Source organism: Arvicanthis niloticus, chromosome 12 (assembly GCF_011762505.2).
Source record: "Arvicanthis niloticus isolate mArvNil1 chromosome 12, mArvNil1.pat.X, whole genome shotgun sequence".
Taxonomy (NCBI): Eukaryota; Metazoa; Chordata; class Mammalia; order Rodentia; family Muridae; genus Arvicanthis; species Arvicanthis niloticus.
In genome coordinates this window covers 8,721,175-8,741,653 of record NC_047669.1, presented here as the reverse complement: position 1 = coordinate 8,741,653, position 20,479 = coordinate 8,721,175, and the positions used below count along the sequence as shown (strand labels likewise).

The following is a 20,479-nucleotide window of genomic DNA, read 5'->3' as shown; positions in this document are numbered from 1 at the left end:
TTTCACACTGATCCTCATATAACCTTCCCTTAGTATACTGCAGATTATTCTGGAGACAGAAGCCAGCAAGAATGTTTTGTTGTTCTTCCTCTGGTTGTCAGGGCCACAGACTTCCTTTCCCACTCATTTCCTATGTACAACTCACAGCCTGTGGAATCTCTTTTACAGACCTCACATTTATTTGACCACAATTTTGACAACAATCGAGTGCCTGCTTGGTCCTTATCTATATAAGAACAAACATGAATCGACTCCTACCCCCAGGAGGCGTATAGTCTAATGAGTGATTCACCTTAAAAGGTACAGTCTAATGAGAGATACACCTTAACAGGCAAGTTCAGCTGCTATGAGTTCAATGACATATAACTGAGCCTTGGGAACATTTGAGAGTTTTCAGGGGATGGGGAGGGAAAGACGCTAGGTCTGAATGTATCTCACCTGTTAAGATTTCATTTGTATAGCCTCAGGTTAGCACATTTTTCCACCTAGACAACCATGTTGTTCTGTTAATTGGCCTCGCTTCCTTTCAACTGACCATGGGTGGAAATTCCTACCCTCCACAAAGAAGTGGCTGCCACAGACTGGGCTCTGTGATCTGGATCCCCACAATCTCTCCCTAGACTTTCTTGTGCTTTTGTATTTATACAACCTGCCCTCACTCCCTGAGCTGAGCCCTGCTTACACAGGTCTTCCCGGGACACATTCCCCCTTATTATTTGAGGCCAGATCAAGCTCTCCTTCCTCTGGGAAGCCTTCCCTGCCTATCCTGGGTGAGGCACCAACACTACATATATAATGTGATAAAAAGATGTGCTGGTGCATCTAGGTTTCAACTCAGGGGTGGTGTCTGGCTCTAAGTAAGAGCTCACATTTCAGGAGTGGCCAGTTAACATGAATCCCCAACAGCTGCTTCCAAAAGAGGCTTAGTTGATAAAATTAGTAGCTTGTTAATCAGTATGGTAAGTACTGGAAATAGGCTCTCATTGATAAAATAAAAATCTAGTCAAGATGTGTAGGTAAGGAAGAAGAGACATTGTACCCACTCTTGCATGGGGAGGAATAAGTGTATACTTGACCACTTTTATATATATAAGAATGATACCAAGGGCCATGTGCATCCAGCCATGGCTTGGGGAGTTTCCTCTTTCTAATTTTGAGACAAGGTCTCACTATGTATCCCTGACTGCTCTGAAACTCACTACACAGATCACGTCAGACTCGAACTCATAAAGACCTGCCTGCCTCTGCCTCTTGAGTACTGGGTTAAAGATGCTGCTACACATTGGCCAGAAGTTTCTTCAGATGAAGTGGGTTAGAAGAGTAGCAGAAACCTGCTCCTGTGGTGGTGCCCCTTTTCTGATGTCAGTCAGATGTCTGAATTTCAGAGCTACGGCACTGCAAAGTCTGAAATAGTTTGCATTAATCTACTGGTAAATGAGTATTTGATAAATTCTTAGCAAGAATACATTATGTGGCAGAACTTGCTTTCACTGCAACATGAAACAAGGCTGCAGAGGAGCAGCTAACCATTCCTTAAAGTTCTTCATTGTACTTATAATCACAAAGAACACAAGCCTGCACCAGGCGGATCAGCTGCCCCTTCTCGGTGCTGGCAGGGCATCCGATACATTTTACCCGGCATCGACAAGCTGTGCAGTAACAGTGAGATCACCTGTCTAGTGCTGAGACTCTTGAGAACAAAGAATCTCTAGTCTAATTCTTAGCTCCACATCTAGCATAAAGAAATCCTTGATGACTGAATAATAATATGTAAGCAACATGATCAATTGAAAAGGCCCATGTTGAATAGCAGTGCTCACCACAGCCTAAGTACTTGCTATGTGCCAAATGCAGGTGTTTCACACTTAAACAGTAGATCATTTGGTTTTTAGGGCAATTCTAAGATCTCCACTATCTTACACAGGAAGAAAAAAAAGAGTCCACTTTTTCAGAGCTTTTGAGTTTAAACCTGACCATACATCATGATATGTTTTTAATCATCCTGTTAGAAGTGTGTCGCATGGCTACCACTCAAGCTTCTACAAACCAGTTTCTTCCTGTACTCTAATTCTTTCATGTCTACTGAATGAGACTAATGAGACTCAGGCCCTACTATGACAGGCTGATGACTGTACCAAAGGTTCATGTAGGTCATGACAGCTGGGTTAGGAGTTGCTATGGAAGTTTGAGAAGAGGCCCAACAGGAGATCCCCGAGTCCCCAGGAACTGTGGGGCCCTGGCTCCATCCTCTCTCTGCTTTCTGCTCATGCTATCAGCACCTGTTTCACTCCTGCCTCGATGAGTCACTTTCTCCTATGGCCCATACTCACGAAGCTGCCAGGACACCAAACCCTCAAGTGACTCTCCCCTCCACTGTAGGTAGCATTTCACTGTAGTGGCATGAAGCCGACTAACTGATCGTGACAGTGGGGCGGCTCTGAGAAGTCACACTGTACCCATTGGTCTTGCCTGCCATGATGCTATTCCTGCACCACGTGTTTCAGGACTTTTCAGATGTTGTATCTTGTTTCCATCCTTTTTCCATTTGAAAATGTCAGGGTTTGCAGGCAGAGGAAAAGGACTGGAATGTGTCACAGTGTTTTGAAGCTAAAACCGTCTGTTAGTAAACAGAGCAGCAAGATGTCATTTTTATTTCACAAATACTTTGCTGATTTCAATGCTAGTTAAAATATTTTAAAAGTGTGGGGGGAGGGGGTGCAAACCAAAATAAAACACCTTGACTACCGCAGAGAGAGCAGTGGCAAAGGAAGGCAGAAGGCCAGGCTACCCATGACTCAGCCAACAGCTGCATCAGGGTGGAGAAGGGGCTGCCACAGTCTCTTAATGTCCCCTGAGCATTGCTCGGGGCCAAGACTCACAGCCCATCAATGCCTCAGGGTCTACAGGCAGCAATGGCGGCACAGAGGACAGGCCTAGTCCTGCATCTCCTGACAACCCTTTATGTAGCATGTGCTGAAAAGCTGTATCTCTAGACAGTTTATTTTGGGCACAGCTATCTGAAGAGAAAACATGTCACTAAGAAAACCAGGCAGCTTTCCCTCAGAATACTGTTTCATCTGCTACTGCCCTCGGACACGAGGATGCCAGCGCTGGTAGACGGTGGATGCTGACTCCACAATGCTTATAGTCTTAGTTGCCAGGAGACTGCTGGGCCTGAAAGAGGCAAGGAGCCTAGCAACTATCAAAGCATCCAATCAGAAGAGGCTCGAGAATATTAACATAAGTAAACACCACTGCTCTACAGAGAAGACTGACCACAGAGGAGGCTGTGTGGGAAGAGGTAGTTCTGTGGATCACTTGATATAAGACTCACCTTCCTGGCAGGAGGATCCCCTTTGGACTGATGATATGAGGGAGACATTTTTACCTAGAAAAAGGGGAAACATTTCAACAACCTTTTATAGATAGAAACTTTGACTCACATTCCAAAAAATTTAACTAAATGAGTATAGCTGAGCTTAAAACAACAGCAGCAACAAAACAAAACAAAAATGATATGGTAAGAACTGTCCATGGGGGAGTGAACATTACTGGAGTAACCAACTAGATTCTACCTAGATTCAAAGCCTGTTCTGCAGCAGGAAATATGTGTGTGGTACTTTAACTCTGACTACGAAGCCAGGGCCTTGGAGCTTACAGGCCCTGGTGGAGAAGCTCTACTGTGGTTTTCCCAGGTGCACTACCATCAAACTGTCCTCTACATTCCCATCTCCTTACCCACACATTAGTACAGCTCTCAGGCCACACCACAGAAGTTTCTTGTGCAGTGAATGGCAGTTGGCACAGAAACCCATCACAGCCAGTGGGATAGCTATATCACCATCCACCCAAGGCTGAGGGACCATTTCAGAAGAGGAGACAGAAAACATAGAAGTCAGAGGCCAGGGAGACCCAGAGCAAAGCTGTCTTCTGGACCCATCAGGACTGCTGCACTCATGATCTCACGGCAGCTGGGGCTCCCTGCATGAGACCAACCCAGTCTGCATCCCTACATGGACTGGGGAGAAGCCCAAGGGCCCCCCTCTCTGCCTAATGAAAAGCTACCAATAGCTGATAGCTTCAGGAGGAGGAAGCGACAGGGTTTTTAAAAGATGTGTTAAGTTGACCACATTCCAGTGGCTGGTCTCACAACCAGGAGTCTATGGGCGGCATAAGTTGGACTTGGTAGATTATTTTTAAAAAGGAGATAAAGGTGGGAGGGAGTGAAGAGGATGGTGGTAAGAACTAGGGGTGGGATGAGTATGATCAAGATACATCATATGCATATATGAATTTCTCAAAGAGTAAAAATATCGCATTGAGTATGAACAAGAACCAGCACAGACCTTCTGCTAACAAGTTGCCAAAGCACTGGCTGGAAACCAAGCTGGAAACTCGGCCGACAGTTAGTAAACGAAGGCTGTTTATGAGTTAATTGGGTCGAGTCAGGAAAAAATTCAAATTGTATCTAAAATGAGCTAGAAATGGTCAAATGGCATAAAGAAACAAGAAACAAAACAGAAATATGAAATAAGACATGACAAAGAACCAAATTAAAGGCATAAGTTACCGGAATGTAACTCTAACATGTCCCAGGAGAGAGTGGCTACCAGCTTGCTCTGCAGCGAATACTTGAAGCTAGGCTCCTAAAGCAGTCCAACAGGAGAACACACAAGGTCTACACTGAAACTTCTGAGATGTGTAGGTGTCAAACTGTGACTCGGAATCTCATGTTTGAGGAACGGAAGTCATAGCCTAATTTTTCATAGCACACAGAATAAGAGTACTGTATCCAAGCAACTCACAGCTCCCCAGTGAGCACCCGCATCCTTACAGCTTTGAAGGCTGCATGTTTCCAGAGCCTGCATTAAGTACAGTGACAGTGCTGAAGAGCCAGCAAAGACCTAGACAGAAGATGAGTTCCTTATCTGTGGAGTGCTTAGGAAATTTAAAGACACGTAAGCAGTAGATTTAAAAGTGAGCAGTTCTTAGTTATGTCCCTCAACGGCTGCAACACTCAGAAAACCAGCCCGGCATCTCACCTGGGTAGCACAATACAGCTGGCCCTGGTTGCAGGGAAGTGGCCAGGGAGCTGCCCCAAGGGAATGAATGAGAGCTGGGGAGCCAGCAGGCTGACAGTCTTAGATACCTCTTAGGCCCAGATCCAGGGCTTTGAATTGACAAACCCTAACACCCTAACACTCATTCCATGAATGAACTTCAGGCATACATGAAGGGGTCAGTCCCACAGATCCAGAACTACAGATCTGCATGACACAGGGCAACAACAGGATATCCAAGAGAGTCCCAGTGAGGTTCCAGTATCAATAAAGTAGCAGAAGCCAGAGGCCTTGTACCAGACCAAGGAGTCATTGCAATGAACATTTGCAAGCAAAGAAGTGTGGACAAAGGGTGTAGGGTGGGACATACTGTGACACACTACAGCTGCCACAAAGTTTTTTCCTCTATTACAGGGGAAGTTGCAAGGGTGGAGAGCAGGTCTGGGGGGAGGAGCAGATGAGTGGGATTGGGGTAAATGATGTGAAATTCACAGAGAACCAATAAAAAGTTTTTAAAAAGTGAGCAGTTTTACTTCCCCAGACATACGGGATGTATCTACAATTATGTCTTAATGCTTACATATTTGTACTTTCTTTTATCAACTTGACACAAATGAGACGTATCTGGGAAGAGGGAATCCCAAATGAGAAAATGCCTCTGTAAGACTGACCTGTAGACAAGTCTGTCAGGCGTTTCCTTGATTAATAATTGATGTGAGAGGCCCAGATTACTGTGGATGGTGCCACCCCTGGTCTGGTGGCCCTAGGTTGTAAAAGAAAGCAGGTTGAGCGTGCCACGAGGAGCGAACCACTGAGATGCATTCCTCCATGGCTGCATTCCTGCCCTGACTTCACTCAGTGCTGAGTGTGACTTGGCAAACAGAAAACAACAGGAAGGCTCACAGGAAAATGAACCTCTTAAAACATGTTGTGAAGTTTCTAGGAAGAGAGGGAAAAAGGTCACTAAATGGCAGAAAAGAGTCCTTTCTGTACTCACACTGTGAGTCTGGAATCTCACCTAAGATATCTGTCCGGAGGCTATTTGAAGTCAATGACAGATGAGTTTTCTCTAGTTACCTTTTATGAGTACCCCAAAAGCTCCTAACACAGAATCATACCTACCAAGAATTATGAGTACTCTCCTGACTTCTAATACAGGTGCAACCCTGCTGATTTTCTTCAGACTTTAACCTTCGGCTGGCCTGTGCTGAGGGTCACTGTGCCGCAGCCTTTGAGCAGTCACTGATACTGCTCCGTGTTTGCCAACATTAAAAGGGTATTGGCAATATGGTGGGGGCATCTCATATCAGAAATACCAAAAAGGACAAAATTATAGTTTTGTCAGTTTCTTCATGGTTTACAATGGAAATCCCTCTTTCTACAGATTTCAGTGGTTTCTTTTTATTTCAACAAGAACAACTGGGGAAAAAAAAAAAAAAACCAAAAAACCAATGAATACTGCCTGAATTGGATTTGTGTTTTGTTTGCTCTTTCTTTTCCCTTCTTTTTACTGACAATTTCATAAATGTAGTTTGATAATATATCTCTTCCTTTATGGATCTGAGACATACAAAATCATTTCAAACTCTTAAAAGATAAAATATTCTTTAAGTCTAGACCATTAAGTATTCAAAGTATAACTGTCTTTGCTGCTCTACATCTATAAATATACAATTATTTCTAATAATAGTGAACTTAATATTCTAGAAGCTAGCGAACAATTATTTATAGATTTATATGGTAACGTCTTTTGAGAAACTTAATTGTAAGTGTGGACAGCATGATGACACAGAACAGCTTGTACCTACGAAAGAAACTCAGTTTCTTATAGAAAATTCCAAATCCAGTAGGGAATTCCAACACATATTATTAGTATCAGGCCTGTAAAGCCAGAATATACGCTTATCACTTATAAATAAGACATAACAAGAGCTGTAGGCTGGCGGGCTGATCCTAATTTCTGCATCTAGAATGATGGGGAAAGGCTCTAAGGAACTGCACCAAGTCCTCAGGCTCAACGTAGCTCCCTCAGCCGCAGCTGAGGAAGCTGCAGAACAGACGGTGACAATGACGACGAAGATGATGATTATGATGACGCGTCCCATCACTGTCACATGACCATGTAAGTAGGAACATGTTGAAGCTTTCTTGCTTTCATGTTGTTGGAACATGGTCCAGGATAAAGTCAGTTGTGAGGAGAATTTTTAGTGCTCGTGAGAACACATCAAGAAAACAAGGCAAGCGTCTAGAGCTCCCCCCACCCCCATTTCTCTAAAAGGTAGAGTTGTTCTTGTGTTCCTTCCAGTTATAGCCGACAGGAGTGAGTTTACTTCAGATTACTCATTACTGCTTGCTCTTGTTACTCAATTAAATGCTTCAACTCTCCTTTATATGTCTGTATGGAAAACATTTTTGCCATATCCCTGTGATTGCATACAGCTTGACCTCATGAGAACCTTACTCAGGTGACCAACCTTAACCCTCTGGTATAAACTGTCTGATGCTCTGAATAAAGCTGGCTATAGCGTGAGACTTTGGTCTGCTTCGTTTATTGGCTCCATTCTCCCAGGTCCCACCATCTTTACAGTGGTGACATGATGTGACTTTCAGAAACTTCAGAAAGCACGACTCAGATTAAAGGTAAAAACTGCTAGCTGTCCAGACTGTCAGGTTCAAAAAGTCTGCAAGAACAGGACTTGACCGTCCTTGGTGTGACATACTATGACATCAATGCTCCGGAAATCACACCAGATGTACAGTGTAGCTTGCAAAAAGCAATCCATTTTTAACTTATGCTATGTTCTTTTTCAAAAGGGAGAAATAGATTTTCAAAGGAAAGTAGATATTTAAGCTTTAAAAGCATGACCTCATAAAAGGATCTGCAGATGTTTTAGAGCAAGTCTGGAACTGGATGTGGTGGATGACTCACCAGAGAAGGCTGCTCTCCTGAGACTAAGTCTGGGAGCCTCTGATGGACAACAGAAGAGGTTCAGCAGCCCCAGAAAAAGGTCTGACTTTTGTTTTAAAAGGATCCTCTGGAAATGCCTCAGGCACTGCGGCTATACATTCAGGTATGCAGACAGCAGATCTGGGGATGCAGAGGACAGCTGACGGATGGCCTTAATAACGCCGAACATGCCGAACCTCTGTGAGCTCTGTTAAAAAAGCTACTCCTGACTCAGGTAATCTGAGGCTCACCTGAAAGAGGACTGTCATCAGTGTTTTCTGTAAGGAGCCTTATTTTTTTCTGATCATATTAGAAGGAATATATGCACTGACAGAAATCTAGAACCCAGAGCAGACACAGGAAGCAGCAGCCACAGTCGCCCACAGCAGTGACTACTGTGAGCACCTGCAGTCACTCTCCTGTGATGCCCGTACTGCCAAAACGTATTGTTCATTAAACAATAGTTGGCTACATTAATATTTTCTACAGTGTGGTATATTTTCATTGCTACAAAGTTTATTTATTGTATAGAGTTGCTACAACTAATTTAACCAACTGTGGACTACTGGAATATTTTGGTTCCTTTCAGTTTTTCTTTTTTTTTAAGACAGGGTTTCTATGTAGCCCTGGCTGTCCTGGAACTCACTCTGTAGACCACACTGGCCTCAAACTCAGAAATATACCTACCTGCCTGGCTCCCTCCCATATGTTGGGACAAAAGGCCCACACCACCACCGCCTGGTCTCCTTTTAATTTTTAAAATATTAAAAACACTGTCACAAGCATCCAAGTGTGTGACACCTGGCACTCAAGTGTCGTTACCTCTTAGACTTCTGCAGCTCCATGCCTCAAGAGCATATAGCAAAATCGGCTGTAAAGTTTTCTACAAAATGAGCCTATAAACCTTTTCCTCAAAACCCTCAAGGTCTGAAACCAAAAGGATTGCTATCCAGTAACATAGTACAAAAAGAAACACCATGGTTTGGTGTCAAACCTCACTTTACAGCAAAATCCAACCTAAGCCACAGCAAGGGATGAATAACTTAATTAATCTCAATGACCTTGTGGTTAGGGGTTGCTGCCGAGTTCACACTGGGACTGTGTAGCATACAATCTGTGCTAATGTTCTCATATTATCAGCCCATATACCTGACTTCTCCTTTCTTTTGCCACACTGTTCACTAACCATTTCTTCTGTATGGGTCCATTCTAGTGATCCCATCTTCAGTTTAGATGCCACCATTTTAATCTCCAGATGCTCTGACACTTTCTAATCTTTCCTGTAGTTTCTTGAGTACGTGTAATAAACTATGATAACTTTAAACGTCCCTACTAATTCTATCACCTGGATCATGACATCAAAAACTGTTCATGGATTCTGCTCCCTCTTTGCTTGCCAGAGAGTAGAATTCTACCTTTAATAAATGTGGTTAGTTATGTGAGAACAAAATCTGAAAGCAGCATTGAAACAATAACAAAAATTCATGGTCAGCAAAGACCACCAACAATTTGTTAAATATAGTCATAATAAAAATATTAAGTCCCTGCAGGGGCAGGGTGACCAAAAATGAAAAGGCATGCAAGGGCGTGCCCAGACAAGTCCAAACAAGTGAGTAATGGGCTATCTGGTGTTTACTTCTCTCTCCCTCCCTTTCTGGGAGGTCCGAGGTTTCATGGTCAAAAGTAACTAGTCATCCGGCCAGCTCAAATGATTGATGTTTGAAATATCCAATCATATGTAACTGTGCCAAATTTTCCCCGCTCTCCCCAACCCCTACCCATAAATATCCCAAGCTTCCTGGGCTGGGGGTCGGATCCTCTATCTCCTGCGTGAGATATGTTCTGACCCGAGGGCCCTCGCCATTAAACTACCTTTTGTTATTACATCAAGAAGGTCTCTCGTGTGTCCTTGGGTGCGTGCAGGTCTGGACTTGAGTGAGGGTCCCCTTTGGGGGTCTTTCAGTGTCGCTAATGCTTTGGTATAACAAGAACATTGGCAAATATCAGCTCTGTTAATGAAGTCTCACTTCCATTAGAGTCACCAATCATCTCCATGAATTTCTGAGTCATATTAACCTTCATTTAATTTGTAAGCTTCACTTAGAAGTTACTCTTGAGAAATGTTACTATTATTAAACACTAAGATCTCATTTTTAGTCTAACTATATCTGTCTATCTGCCTATCTATCAATATGTGTCTTGAATCTAACCTTTTTACAGTGGAGAACTAATAATCCTTAAAAATGGACAAATAAAAACAAGCTTCTGATTTTATTATGCAGCAACTTGGTTTATGCTTCTACAGTGTTGTGGGAATTCAAAATAAATGATCAGTGTGTAATGTGCGAGGAACACAAACATCACTACTGAATAATTATTTGGAGGATATAAACTCTGCCTACTGTTTGTGAATGCATCCTCCATGATAAGATGTGCTCTCAGCTCTGAGAGCAGAGACATGAGGCTAAGTTCAATACCAAGGGGAAGCCTAGGTGTTCTCCTTCGAGACATGCAGTCATCTTCCTGTTAATGAGCAGGAATCTTGTGTGTTCTCCCCTGTGATACACATGTCGTCTCTGTGTTAGTGAACAGGAAGTTTTTGGTACTTAGATGCTGGGCTCTCTACAGCAAGGGCCAATTTTGAAAAATATATTATAAAACTCTTAATGAATGTCTAAATATGAATGTCTAAATATCCCATTTTTTTGAAATTTTATTTATTTATTTATTTTGGTTTTTCAAGACAGGGTTTTTCTGTATAGCTCTGGCTGTCCTGGAACTCACTCTGTAGACCAGGCTGGCCTCGAACTCAGAAATCCTCCTGTCTATGCCTCCCAAGTGCTGGGATTAAAGGTGCACCACCACCGCCCAGCTGAAATTTTAAAAGAAATAAAAACTTTAATGTTTCTGGTATCTGTTCTGAAGGAAGTCAGACCTTGGCTACAGAGACAGATCTGTGGGTAAACACATAAAGTGTGCTGGGCAACCAAGCATGGCAAGCTGAATCTATCCCCCGAGCCCACATAAACTCTGGACATGTATCGTGAGTATCTGTAATCCTAGCAACCCCATGAGGAGATGGAGAGCAGAGACAGGAGAATCCCTGTAAATTCATGGGCCTGCACACACAGAAGATAAAGCATAAGAAACAGTGTCTCAAGCAAAGCAGAAGGCACATTGTCAATGCCCAGGTTGTTCTCTGCCTTGTGAGCACCATGACACCCACCTGGCAGGCAGGCACCCACCCTAACATACATGAGTGGAACACACACACACCACAAACATGTAAGAAAACCAAGACAGAAAGACAAATAACAACAAAAAGACAAAAAGACAAAGGATAAAGAAAAACAAAATAGAACTCTGAGCCTTGTTAATAATGTTTGAAATCTATTAAACTGTTTTTTTCCCATTGACCTTGTACTTTAAACTTAATAAGTGAATAAATTAAGATTAAACTGAAATTGTTTGATGTTAATAAAGAAGAATAAATGCATTTATACAGTAGAGTGGGGGTGCTGAGTAATTCAACTGCAACGATAGTGTCTTCTGAACAGTTTACCTCTGTGTGCAGAGAGACAAAGATTAAAGGAGACAGACCTGCCGGCTGACATCTGCCCTGAGGCTGTAAAACTGCTGGGACTAAGGCAAGAAACTCATTTGGATCCTTTCTCTGGCTTATTCAGGATCAAAGGAGAAAGCAGGTGTTGTGCGGAATAACTCCAGTCAGGTTCATGTTGATTTGTTGATAGATAACTAGTATGTAAGTGTCACTGGCTGTATATATTGGTTGACTAGTGATTTTAACACATGAAGTGAGGTGAGAATGACTGGAGACAGCACCTGACCTGCCAGGACCACAGGCTTGGAAGTAAGTTATGTTGGAGTCAGAAGTTTCCCAAAAAGATAAACAAAAATGCTATTTGATAGGACAGTGTTCTAAGGGCAACGGAATATTTCAAGCACATTTAATTATCTGTGTTCAGATAGAAGCAGGTGAGGGCTGAGTGACTCCTGCCATGCTCCCTGGACAGACTTAATCAGGACACACGGATCTTCAGCGGAAAGTAAATGAGACCCGACATACTATGGAACTGACGGCTACTACTTGGCTTTTCCCGCTGCCCTTGGAACATATTCCCAGTGGTAAGCAGTATTTTAAGATGCTCACTTTGTTCCTTTAACTTACATACATTTTGAAAACTGGGATGCTGATGTAATTCCTTATTCACAGTACATACTGTGTGATGCCTTGGACTAACTCTTGTTTACCATTCATGTAGCAAACCCAGCACGCCATCCGCTCTACGCTCCAGAGCCACATCTGCCTCAGCAGCTCTCTGCCAAGGGTGATGGGACGCTGAGTTCACACCATATGGACTGCTGGTAACAAGGCTTTACTGCTCTTTTCTGTGCAATCGTTTTGGTCAGACTGTAACTAGCTAGCATTATGTTTATATACAGGGTCTCTTTCCCTTACAGGTGTGTTTTCCTACCATAAGCTACCTCATCTGTTTCAAGAAAATTGTAATGAATCCTAGCAGAAGTAGAATGGTCAAATGTTAGAAATCAGAGCAAAGCCACATTTCCTATAAAATGACAGAACTAGAAAGCTGATGATACATACGTTACTGGAACAAAATGAAAGCATAGAGTATGTGCTAACCAAGCTTTTACTAAGGTGTGAAGACCACTCAGTGGCTAGCAACATTCAGAAGAGTGAGTCCCACTTCTGTTCACATCTTATATGTAAAGTCCATCAAAGAGCAGCAGGAACTTCTGGGCTTCGGGTGGCAAATAGTGGCTGGGTTCCAGGAGAGATGGAGGTGACATTTACAAGGGAGGTAACACTTGTGAGGGCAGTGACACTCCTGAGGAAGGTGACACCCATGAAGGAGATGGCACTTTTGAGGGAGGTAACACCTGTGAGGAGGTGACACTCCTGAGGGAGGTGATACTTCTGAAGGAGATGATACCTGTGAGGAGATAACACTTATTGAGAGAGGTGACACTCCTGAGGGAGGTGACACTTGTGAGGAGGTGACATCTGTGAGGAGGTGACATCTGTGAGGAGTTGACACCTGTGAGGAGTTGACACCTGTGAGGAGGTGACACCTATGAAGAGGTGATACCTGTGAGGAGATGATATCTGTGAGGAGGTGACACCTGTGAGGAGGTGACACCTGTGAGGAGTTGACACCTGTGAGAAGGTGACACCTATGAAGAGGTGATACCTGTGAGGAGATGATATCTGTGAGGAGGTGACACCTGTGAGGAGGTGATATCTGTGAGGATTTGACACCTGTGAGGAGGTGACACCTGTGAGGAGTTGACACCTGTGAGGAGGTGACACCTATGAAGAGGTGATACCTGTGAGGAGATGGTATCTGTGAGGAGGTGATACCTGTGAGGAGATGGTATCTGTGAGGAGGTGATACCTGTGAGGAGATGGTATCTGTGAGGAGGTGATACCTGTAAGGAGGTGACACCTGTGAGGAGGTGACACTTGTGAAGGTGCTCTTTCACCTCTATATCTAACTATGCCCTCTATATCTAATACACACCTTCTTCTGTTGAGAGCAGAGGTTTGTTCTCCATGATGTCCTCATTCCTCCTCTATCCTACCTTTGTATCTAAACTTGCCTATCTTATTCCCCTCCCCATTTTCCCCTGCAGGAGCAGCTGACAGGCTCTTCCATCATTCTTTATGTCTGATGCAGGTACACTCATTTTCTGTTCTTCCAGCATGGTTCATCTGTAAGTGCTTTTCATACAATAAGAATAACTGGCCTTTGTCCCTGGTTCCTGGCAAAGAGCTCTTAAAATCTTAGAACTGCGGTTCAGCAGTTAAGAGCACTAACTGTTCTTCCAGAGGACCCATGTTCAATTCCCAGTACCCACAGGGTGGCTAAAAGCCTTCTGTAACTCCCATTCCAAGAAATCTAATGCCCTCTTTCTGGCTTCCAAGGGCACGGCATGTACATAGTACACAGACATATATGCAGGCAAAACACTCATACTCATAAAGTAAAAATAAATAAATCTAAACAGTAAACAAAAAGCCAACCCCACCTTGGAAGCTTGTTCCTCTGCAGGAAGAGCACTTTTTGAATGCTAATGAGATGACTGGGAGCAGGGGTTGGGAATCCCTGTATAGTCTGAGGATGAGGGATGAGGGCTGGTTGCCTGGAAGATTAAGCCAGGGGTCAAGGTTTCAAATTTTCAGCTCTATCCCCTCAACCTTGGAGAGGGGAGGTGCCCAGAGACTGAGCTTAGCCACAGAATATCCAATGATTTAATAAACCCTGACTTCATAATGAAACGTCTAAATGATATGATTTCAGAGCTTCTGGCTGGGTGGAGTTGTTGAAGTTGCTGGGGCAGTGGTGGGCCCAGAGAGTGGGCATGGGACCTGCCATGCTCAGCTCTCTTCAACCTGGTCACAGGAGAGTAGTGGGACTATCACATGATATGAGGGCAGTCTTACAGGCCTGACCCTCAGACTCTGGGTAGTTAGAGCAAGGGATTGCTGGGCAGTCAGCGGATGTAATGACTGATAGAACTGGAGTTAGGATGGTATCACATACTTGAGGATTGAGAACGATTATTCAAACTTCATGGCTATACATCCCACAAGACACAATTATGTTTATCCTTACCTATATAATATTTCATTCACATCTAGCACAAGCAGATACTGATATAATGTTCAATAAAAGCTGGGCAAATGCCACTGTTCAGCCACCACTCCACTGGCCTCCACCAGGCCCACCACACAAGGAATATCCAGGTTAAATTCTTTCCCCAATCCCCATTCCCCAGTTGAGTCCACCCAGGGCACACCCAGCTGCCCTGCGATGCTTGCTGTCCCCCCAGAGCTAGATTCCCTGGCCACCTTCATCAAGCCTGCAATACCAAGCACATCCAAGTTACACCCTTACTTCTGCCCCCAACCCCTCCCCACCATCTACCATGGAGCATACCCAGCTACTCTGAGAAGAGCACTGCCCCGAGTTCCACTGTCCAGCCCAAGGTTGCCACTGGAGGCCTGTTGCACCAGGAATATCCAGTTACAACCAGATGGCAAAAGACCAGCAGAAGAACACAATCAGCAAGAGCCAGGGCAATATGGCACCTTTAGAGCAGAGCTATTCCATGACAACAAGTCCTGGGTATCCTAACACAACTGAAGAACAAGCAAACGACCTAAAATCCAACCTTATAAAGATGATAGATGGCTTTAAAGAGGAAATGAATATATCCATCAAAAATATGGGAAAATACAATAAAAGAGGTAGAGGCCTTTAAAGAGGAAACAAATATAACTCTTAAAGAAATACAGGAAAATGCAATTAAACAAGTAAAGGAAATGAATAAAACTGTTCAAGACTTGAAAATGGAAATAGAAGCAATAAAGAAAACACATTCTGAAGGAATCCTGGAGATGGAAAAGGCAGGGAAGAGAACAGGAGCACCAGAAGCAAACATCAACAAGAGAATATAAGAGATGAAAGAGAATCTCAGGCATAGAAAATAGAAGAAATTAATATATCTGTCAAAGAAAATGTTAAGTCGAAAAAATTCCTGACACAAACTAAACAGGAAATCTGGGATACTATGAAAAGTCCTAACCTAAGAATAATAGGAATAGAAGAAGGTGAAGCATCCCAGACCCAAGGACCATAAAATATTTCCAACAAAATCACAGAAGAAAACCATCTCAGCTTAAAGAAAGAGATGCCTATAAACAAACAATAGAGCTTATAGAACACCAATTACACTGGACCAAAGAAGAAAATCCTCCCACCACATAATAAAACATTAAACATACATAATAAAGAATGACTATTAATGGCAAGGGAAAAAGGCCAAGTAACATATAAAGGCAGACATGTCAGATTTACACCCGGCTTCTTAACAGAGACTCTAAAGCCAGAAGGTCCTGGACAGATGTCTCTAAGAGACCACAGGTGTCAGCCCAGACTATAATGCCCAGCAAAACTCTCAATCACTATAGATGGAGAAAAATAGATATTCCAAGACAATACCAAATTTAAACTCTATCCACAAATCCAGCCCTAAAGAACATACTTGAAGGAAAACTCCAACCCAAGGAGGATAACTAGACACAAAAAAACACAGGAAAGAAAATAATTCTATACCAGTAAAAACTACATAATGGAAGCACACACATAAACACATTCTTTCTCTCTCTCTCACCACCAACATCAAAATAACAGGAATTAAGAATCATTGGTCATTAATATCTCTCAACATCAATGGACTCAATTCTCTAATAAAAAAAGGCATAGGCTAACAGGATGGATACATAACCAGGATCTATCACTCTGCTAAATACAGGAGACACACCTCAGCAACAAAGATAGATATTACCTCAAAGTAAAGGGCTAGAAAAAGGTTTCCAAGAAAATGAACCCAAGAGGCAAGCTGCATAGCCAATCTAATATCTAATAAAATAGACTCTCAACTAAAATTAATCAAAAGAGATGGGGAAGAACACTTCATATTCATCAAAGGAAAAATCCACGAAGATGACATCTCAGTTCTGAACATCAATGCCCAAATGTAAGGAAACCCTCATTCATAAAAGAAACATTACTAAAGCTTAAACCGCTTATTGAACCGCATGCCTAATAGTGGGAGACTTCAACATCCCACTCTTACCAATGGATAGATCCAGACAGAAACTAAACAGAATTAACGAAATGAACCAATGTTATGAATCAAAAGGACCTAACAGATTGTCTTGGTTATGGTCACTGCTGTGAACAGACACCATGACCATAGCAAATCTTATAAAGGACAACATTTAATTGGGGCTGGCTTACAGGTCCAGAAGTTCAGTCTATTATCATCAAGGTAAAAGCATGGCAGCATCCAGGCAGGCATGGTGCAGGCAGAGCTGAGAGTTCAACATCTTTATTTGAAGGCTTCTAGTGGAAGACTGGCTTCCAGGCAGCTATAGTGATGGTCTTAAAGTCCATGCTCACAGTGACACACCTACTCCAAAAGGGCCACACTTCCAAATAGTGCCACTCCCTGGGCCAAGCATATACAAACCATCACACAGATACCTACAGAACATTTCCCCAAACACACACAAAAAAAAATACTTTCTTTTCAGCACCTCATGGAACCTTCTCCAAAACTGACCATATAGTTGGTCACAAAGCAAGCCTCAACAGAAACAAGAAAACTGAGATAATCCCTTAGATCTTATTAGACGGCCAAGGATTAAAGCTGGACTTCAACAGCAACAGAAGCACCAGAAAGCCTACAAACTCATGAAAACTGACAACCCTAAAATAAAGAAATTAAAGACCTTCTGGAATCCAAAGAAAATAAAGGCACAACATATCCAAACTTATGGGACACACTGAAATCAGTGCTAACAGAAAAGTTCATATCACTAAGTACTTTCATAAAGAAATTGGAGAGTTCTCATACAAGCAATTTAAAAGTACACTTGAAAGCTATATAACAAAAAAGACGTGAACATACCTAAGAGGAGTAGAAGGCAGGAAATAATCAAACTTAGGGCTGAAATCAGTAAAGTAAAAACATAAAGAACAATACAAAGAGTCTATGAAATTAAGAGCTTTTTTTTTTTTTTTTTTTGAGAAAAATCAACAACATAGACAAACCCTTAGCCAAACTAAAAGGCACTGAGGCAATATCCTAATTAAGAAAATCACAAATGAAAAGGGAGAGATAACAACAGACATTTCAAAAACACTCAATAAAATACTCTCAATCCAAATCCAAGAACATATCAAAAATCTCATCCACCATGATCAAGTAGGCTTCATCCCAGGAATGCAGGGATGGTTCAATATACAGAATCTATCAACATAATTTATCATATAAACAAACTTAAAGAAAACAGCCATTTGAGCATATCATTAGATGCTGAAAAAGCCTTTGACAAAAGATAACACTCCTTCAGGTAAAAAGTCTTAGAGCGATCAGGAACACAAGGCACATACCCAAACATAATAAAGGCAATGGATATACAGCAAGCCTATAGCTAACATCAAATTAAATAAAGAGAAACTTAAAGCAATTCCACTAAAATCAGGGAGGAGACAAGAGTGTCCACCTTCTTCCTATATATTCAACATAATATTTGATGTAGTTAGAGCAATAAGACAACTTAAGGCGATCAAGGGGATACAAATTGGAAAGGAAAAAGCCAAGTTTTTGCTATTCACAAATGATATGATAGTATACCTAAGTGTCCCCCAAAAAATCTCCCACAGAACTCCTACAGCTGATAAACACCTTCAGCAAAGTGGCTAGACACAAAATCAACTTTAAAAAATCAGTAGCCCTCCTTTATACAAATAATAAATGAGAAAGAGATGAGGGAATCAACACCCTTTACAGTAGTCATAAATAATATAAAATATCTTGATGTAATTTTAGCCAAGTAAGCGAAAGACCTGCATGACAAAAACTTCAAGTCTCTGAAGGAAGAAACTGAGGAAGATATGAGAAAATGGATCTCCCATGCTCATGGATCAGTAGGATTAATAGTAAAACCGGCCATCCCACAAAAGGCATATACAGATCCAATACAATGCCCACCAAAATTCCAGCACATTTTTTTCATAGACCTTGAGAGCGCAATTCTCAACTTCATATGGAAAAACAAAAAACCTGGGGCAGTTAAAACAATCTGGGAGGATCACCATCCCTGATTTCAAGCTGTACTACAAAGCAATAGTAATAAAAACTGCATAATATTGGTATATAAACAGACAGGTCACTCAACAGAATAGAACTGAAGAAATAAACCTACACACCCATGGACACTTGATTTTTGACAAAACTGTACAATGGAAAAATGAAAGCATCTTGAATAAATGGTGTTTGTCTATCTGGATGTCTGTGTGTAGAAAAATGCTAATAGATCCATATTTGTCACCCTGCACAAAACTCAAACCCAAGTGGATCAAAGACCTCAACATAAGATCGGACACATTAAATCTAATAGAAGAGAAAACAGATAACTGCCTTGAACGTATTGCACAGGAGACAAATTCCTGAACAGAGCATCAGTATCCCAGGCACTAAGATCAACAATTAATAAATGGGAACGCATGAAACTGAAAAGCTTTTGCAAGGCAAAGGACACCATTGATAGGAGAAAATGGCAGCCTACAGAATGGGAAAAGATCTTTACCAGCCCTACATCTGACAATGGACTAATAATCAAAATATATAAAGAATGTAAGAAATTAGACACCAACAAACCAAATAACCCAATTAAAAATGTGGTACAGAGCTACAGAGAATTCTCAACAAAGGAATCTAGAATGGCCAAGAAGTACTTAAAGAAATGTTCAATGTCCTTAGTCATCAGGGAAATGCAAACCAAAATGACTCTGGGATCCTGTCTTACACCTGTCAGCAAGGCTAAGATCAAAAACTAAAGTGATGCTGGCCAGGATGTGGGCAAGGAGCACACTCCTCCACTGCTGGTGGGAGTGCAAACCACACAACCATGTTGGAATCATGTTGGCAGTTTCTCAGAAAGTTAGGAATAGTTATACCCCAAGACCCATCTAGGCCACTCCTGGGCAAATACCCAAAAGATGTCTCACTATACCACAAGGACCTAGCCCCCCTACCTATTTGTAGCAGATGTGCAGCTTGGTCTTCATGTGAGTCCCCTAACAATCGGAGCAGGGGCTGCTCTGACTCTGTTGCCTGCCTGTGGATCTACTTCCCCTGAGCGGACTGCCTGCTTGGGCCTCAGTGGGAGTGGATGCACTTAGTCCTGCTGGGACTGGATGTCCCTGGGTGGGCTGATGCCCAAGGGGGGCTTCCCCTTCTCCTCAGAGAAGGGGGTCAGGGTAATGGGTAAAGGGATTTGTAAGGGTGGGAGTGGGAGGGCAGGAGGGCTGTGTGGAGGCTGCAATCAGGACATAAAGTGAATAAATAAATGAAAAAACTGGGCAAATATGAATATTAATGACAAAAAGGAATTTCTATCACTGGAGTATAGATATGTTAAACATTATCTGGAAGAGATGCCAATGATGAAATTGTACCTGGCTTTGGTTCAGTCTTCCAGAGAAAACATAAAACAAAGTAATGTAACAGGCCTGAGTTTCCTCTATTAGAGATGGAGGTCGGCTGGGGGCTGTGTGATACTGAGCAAGAAGCAGCGACTGTGTCACAGTTCAGTGGTCAAGCCACAGTCCTACAAACTTCTCCCTCTGTTGTCACAGTGTTCTCCTCAGACCTACAGAACAGCAGCAGAGAGCACTCTGCTCTGTTGCCTCTTTAAAAAATGCTGCAAAATAAATATAATTGATACAGTCCCTCGTCTCCACGGGCAATGAAGAGTTTCTGAAGTGAACACTCTGCACCAAGTTCTTTAAGGGAAAAAGACATACATGGAGCCTATGAGCAACGCCTGGCCCATCACCAGCTCCAAGAGAGT

At 42.4% G+C, this 20,479-nt stretch overlaps 1 protein-coding gene across 5 annotated transcripts in view; it reads right to left on the bottom strand.

Annotated features, from left to right (window-relative positions):
- The window catches only part of Vps8 (VPS8 subunit of CORVET complex), a 218,724-nt gene that overhangs the window by 25,228 nt on the left and 173,017 nt on the right, over positions 1-20,479 (bottom strand). For 3 of the 5 annotated variants that reach the window (XM_076942711.1, XM_034514845.2, XM_076942715.1), the window contains one exon: positions 3,335-3,388. The exons of the other annotated variants lie outside the window; for them this stretch is intronic. In XM_076942711.1, coding sequence (XP_076798826.1) covers positions 3,335-3,388 — 54 coding nt within the window. The remainder of the gene's footprint in view (positions 1-3,334; positions 3,389-20,479) is intronic. 5 annotated transcript variants of the gene reach the window in all.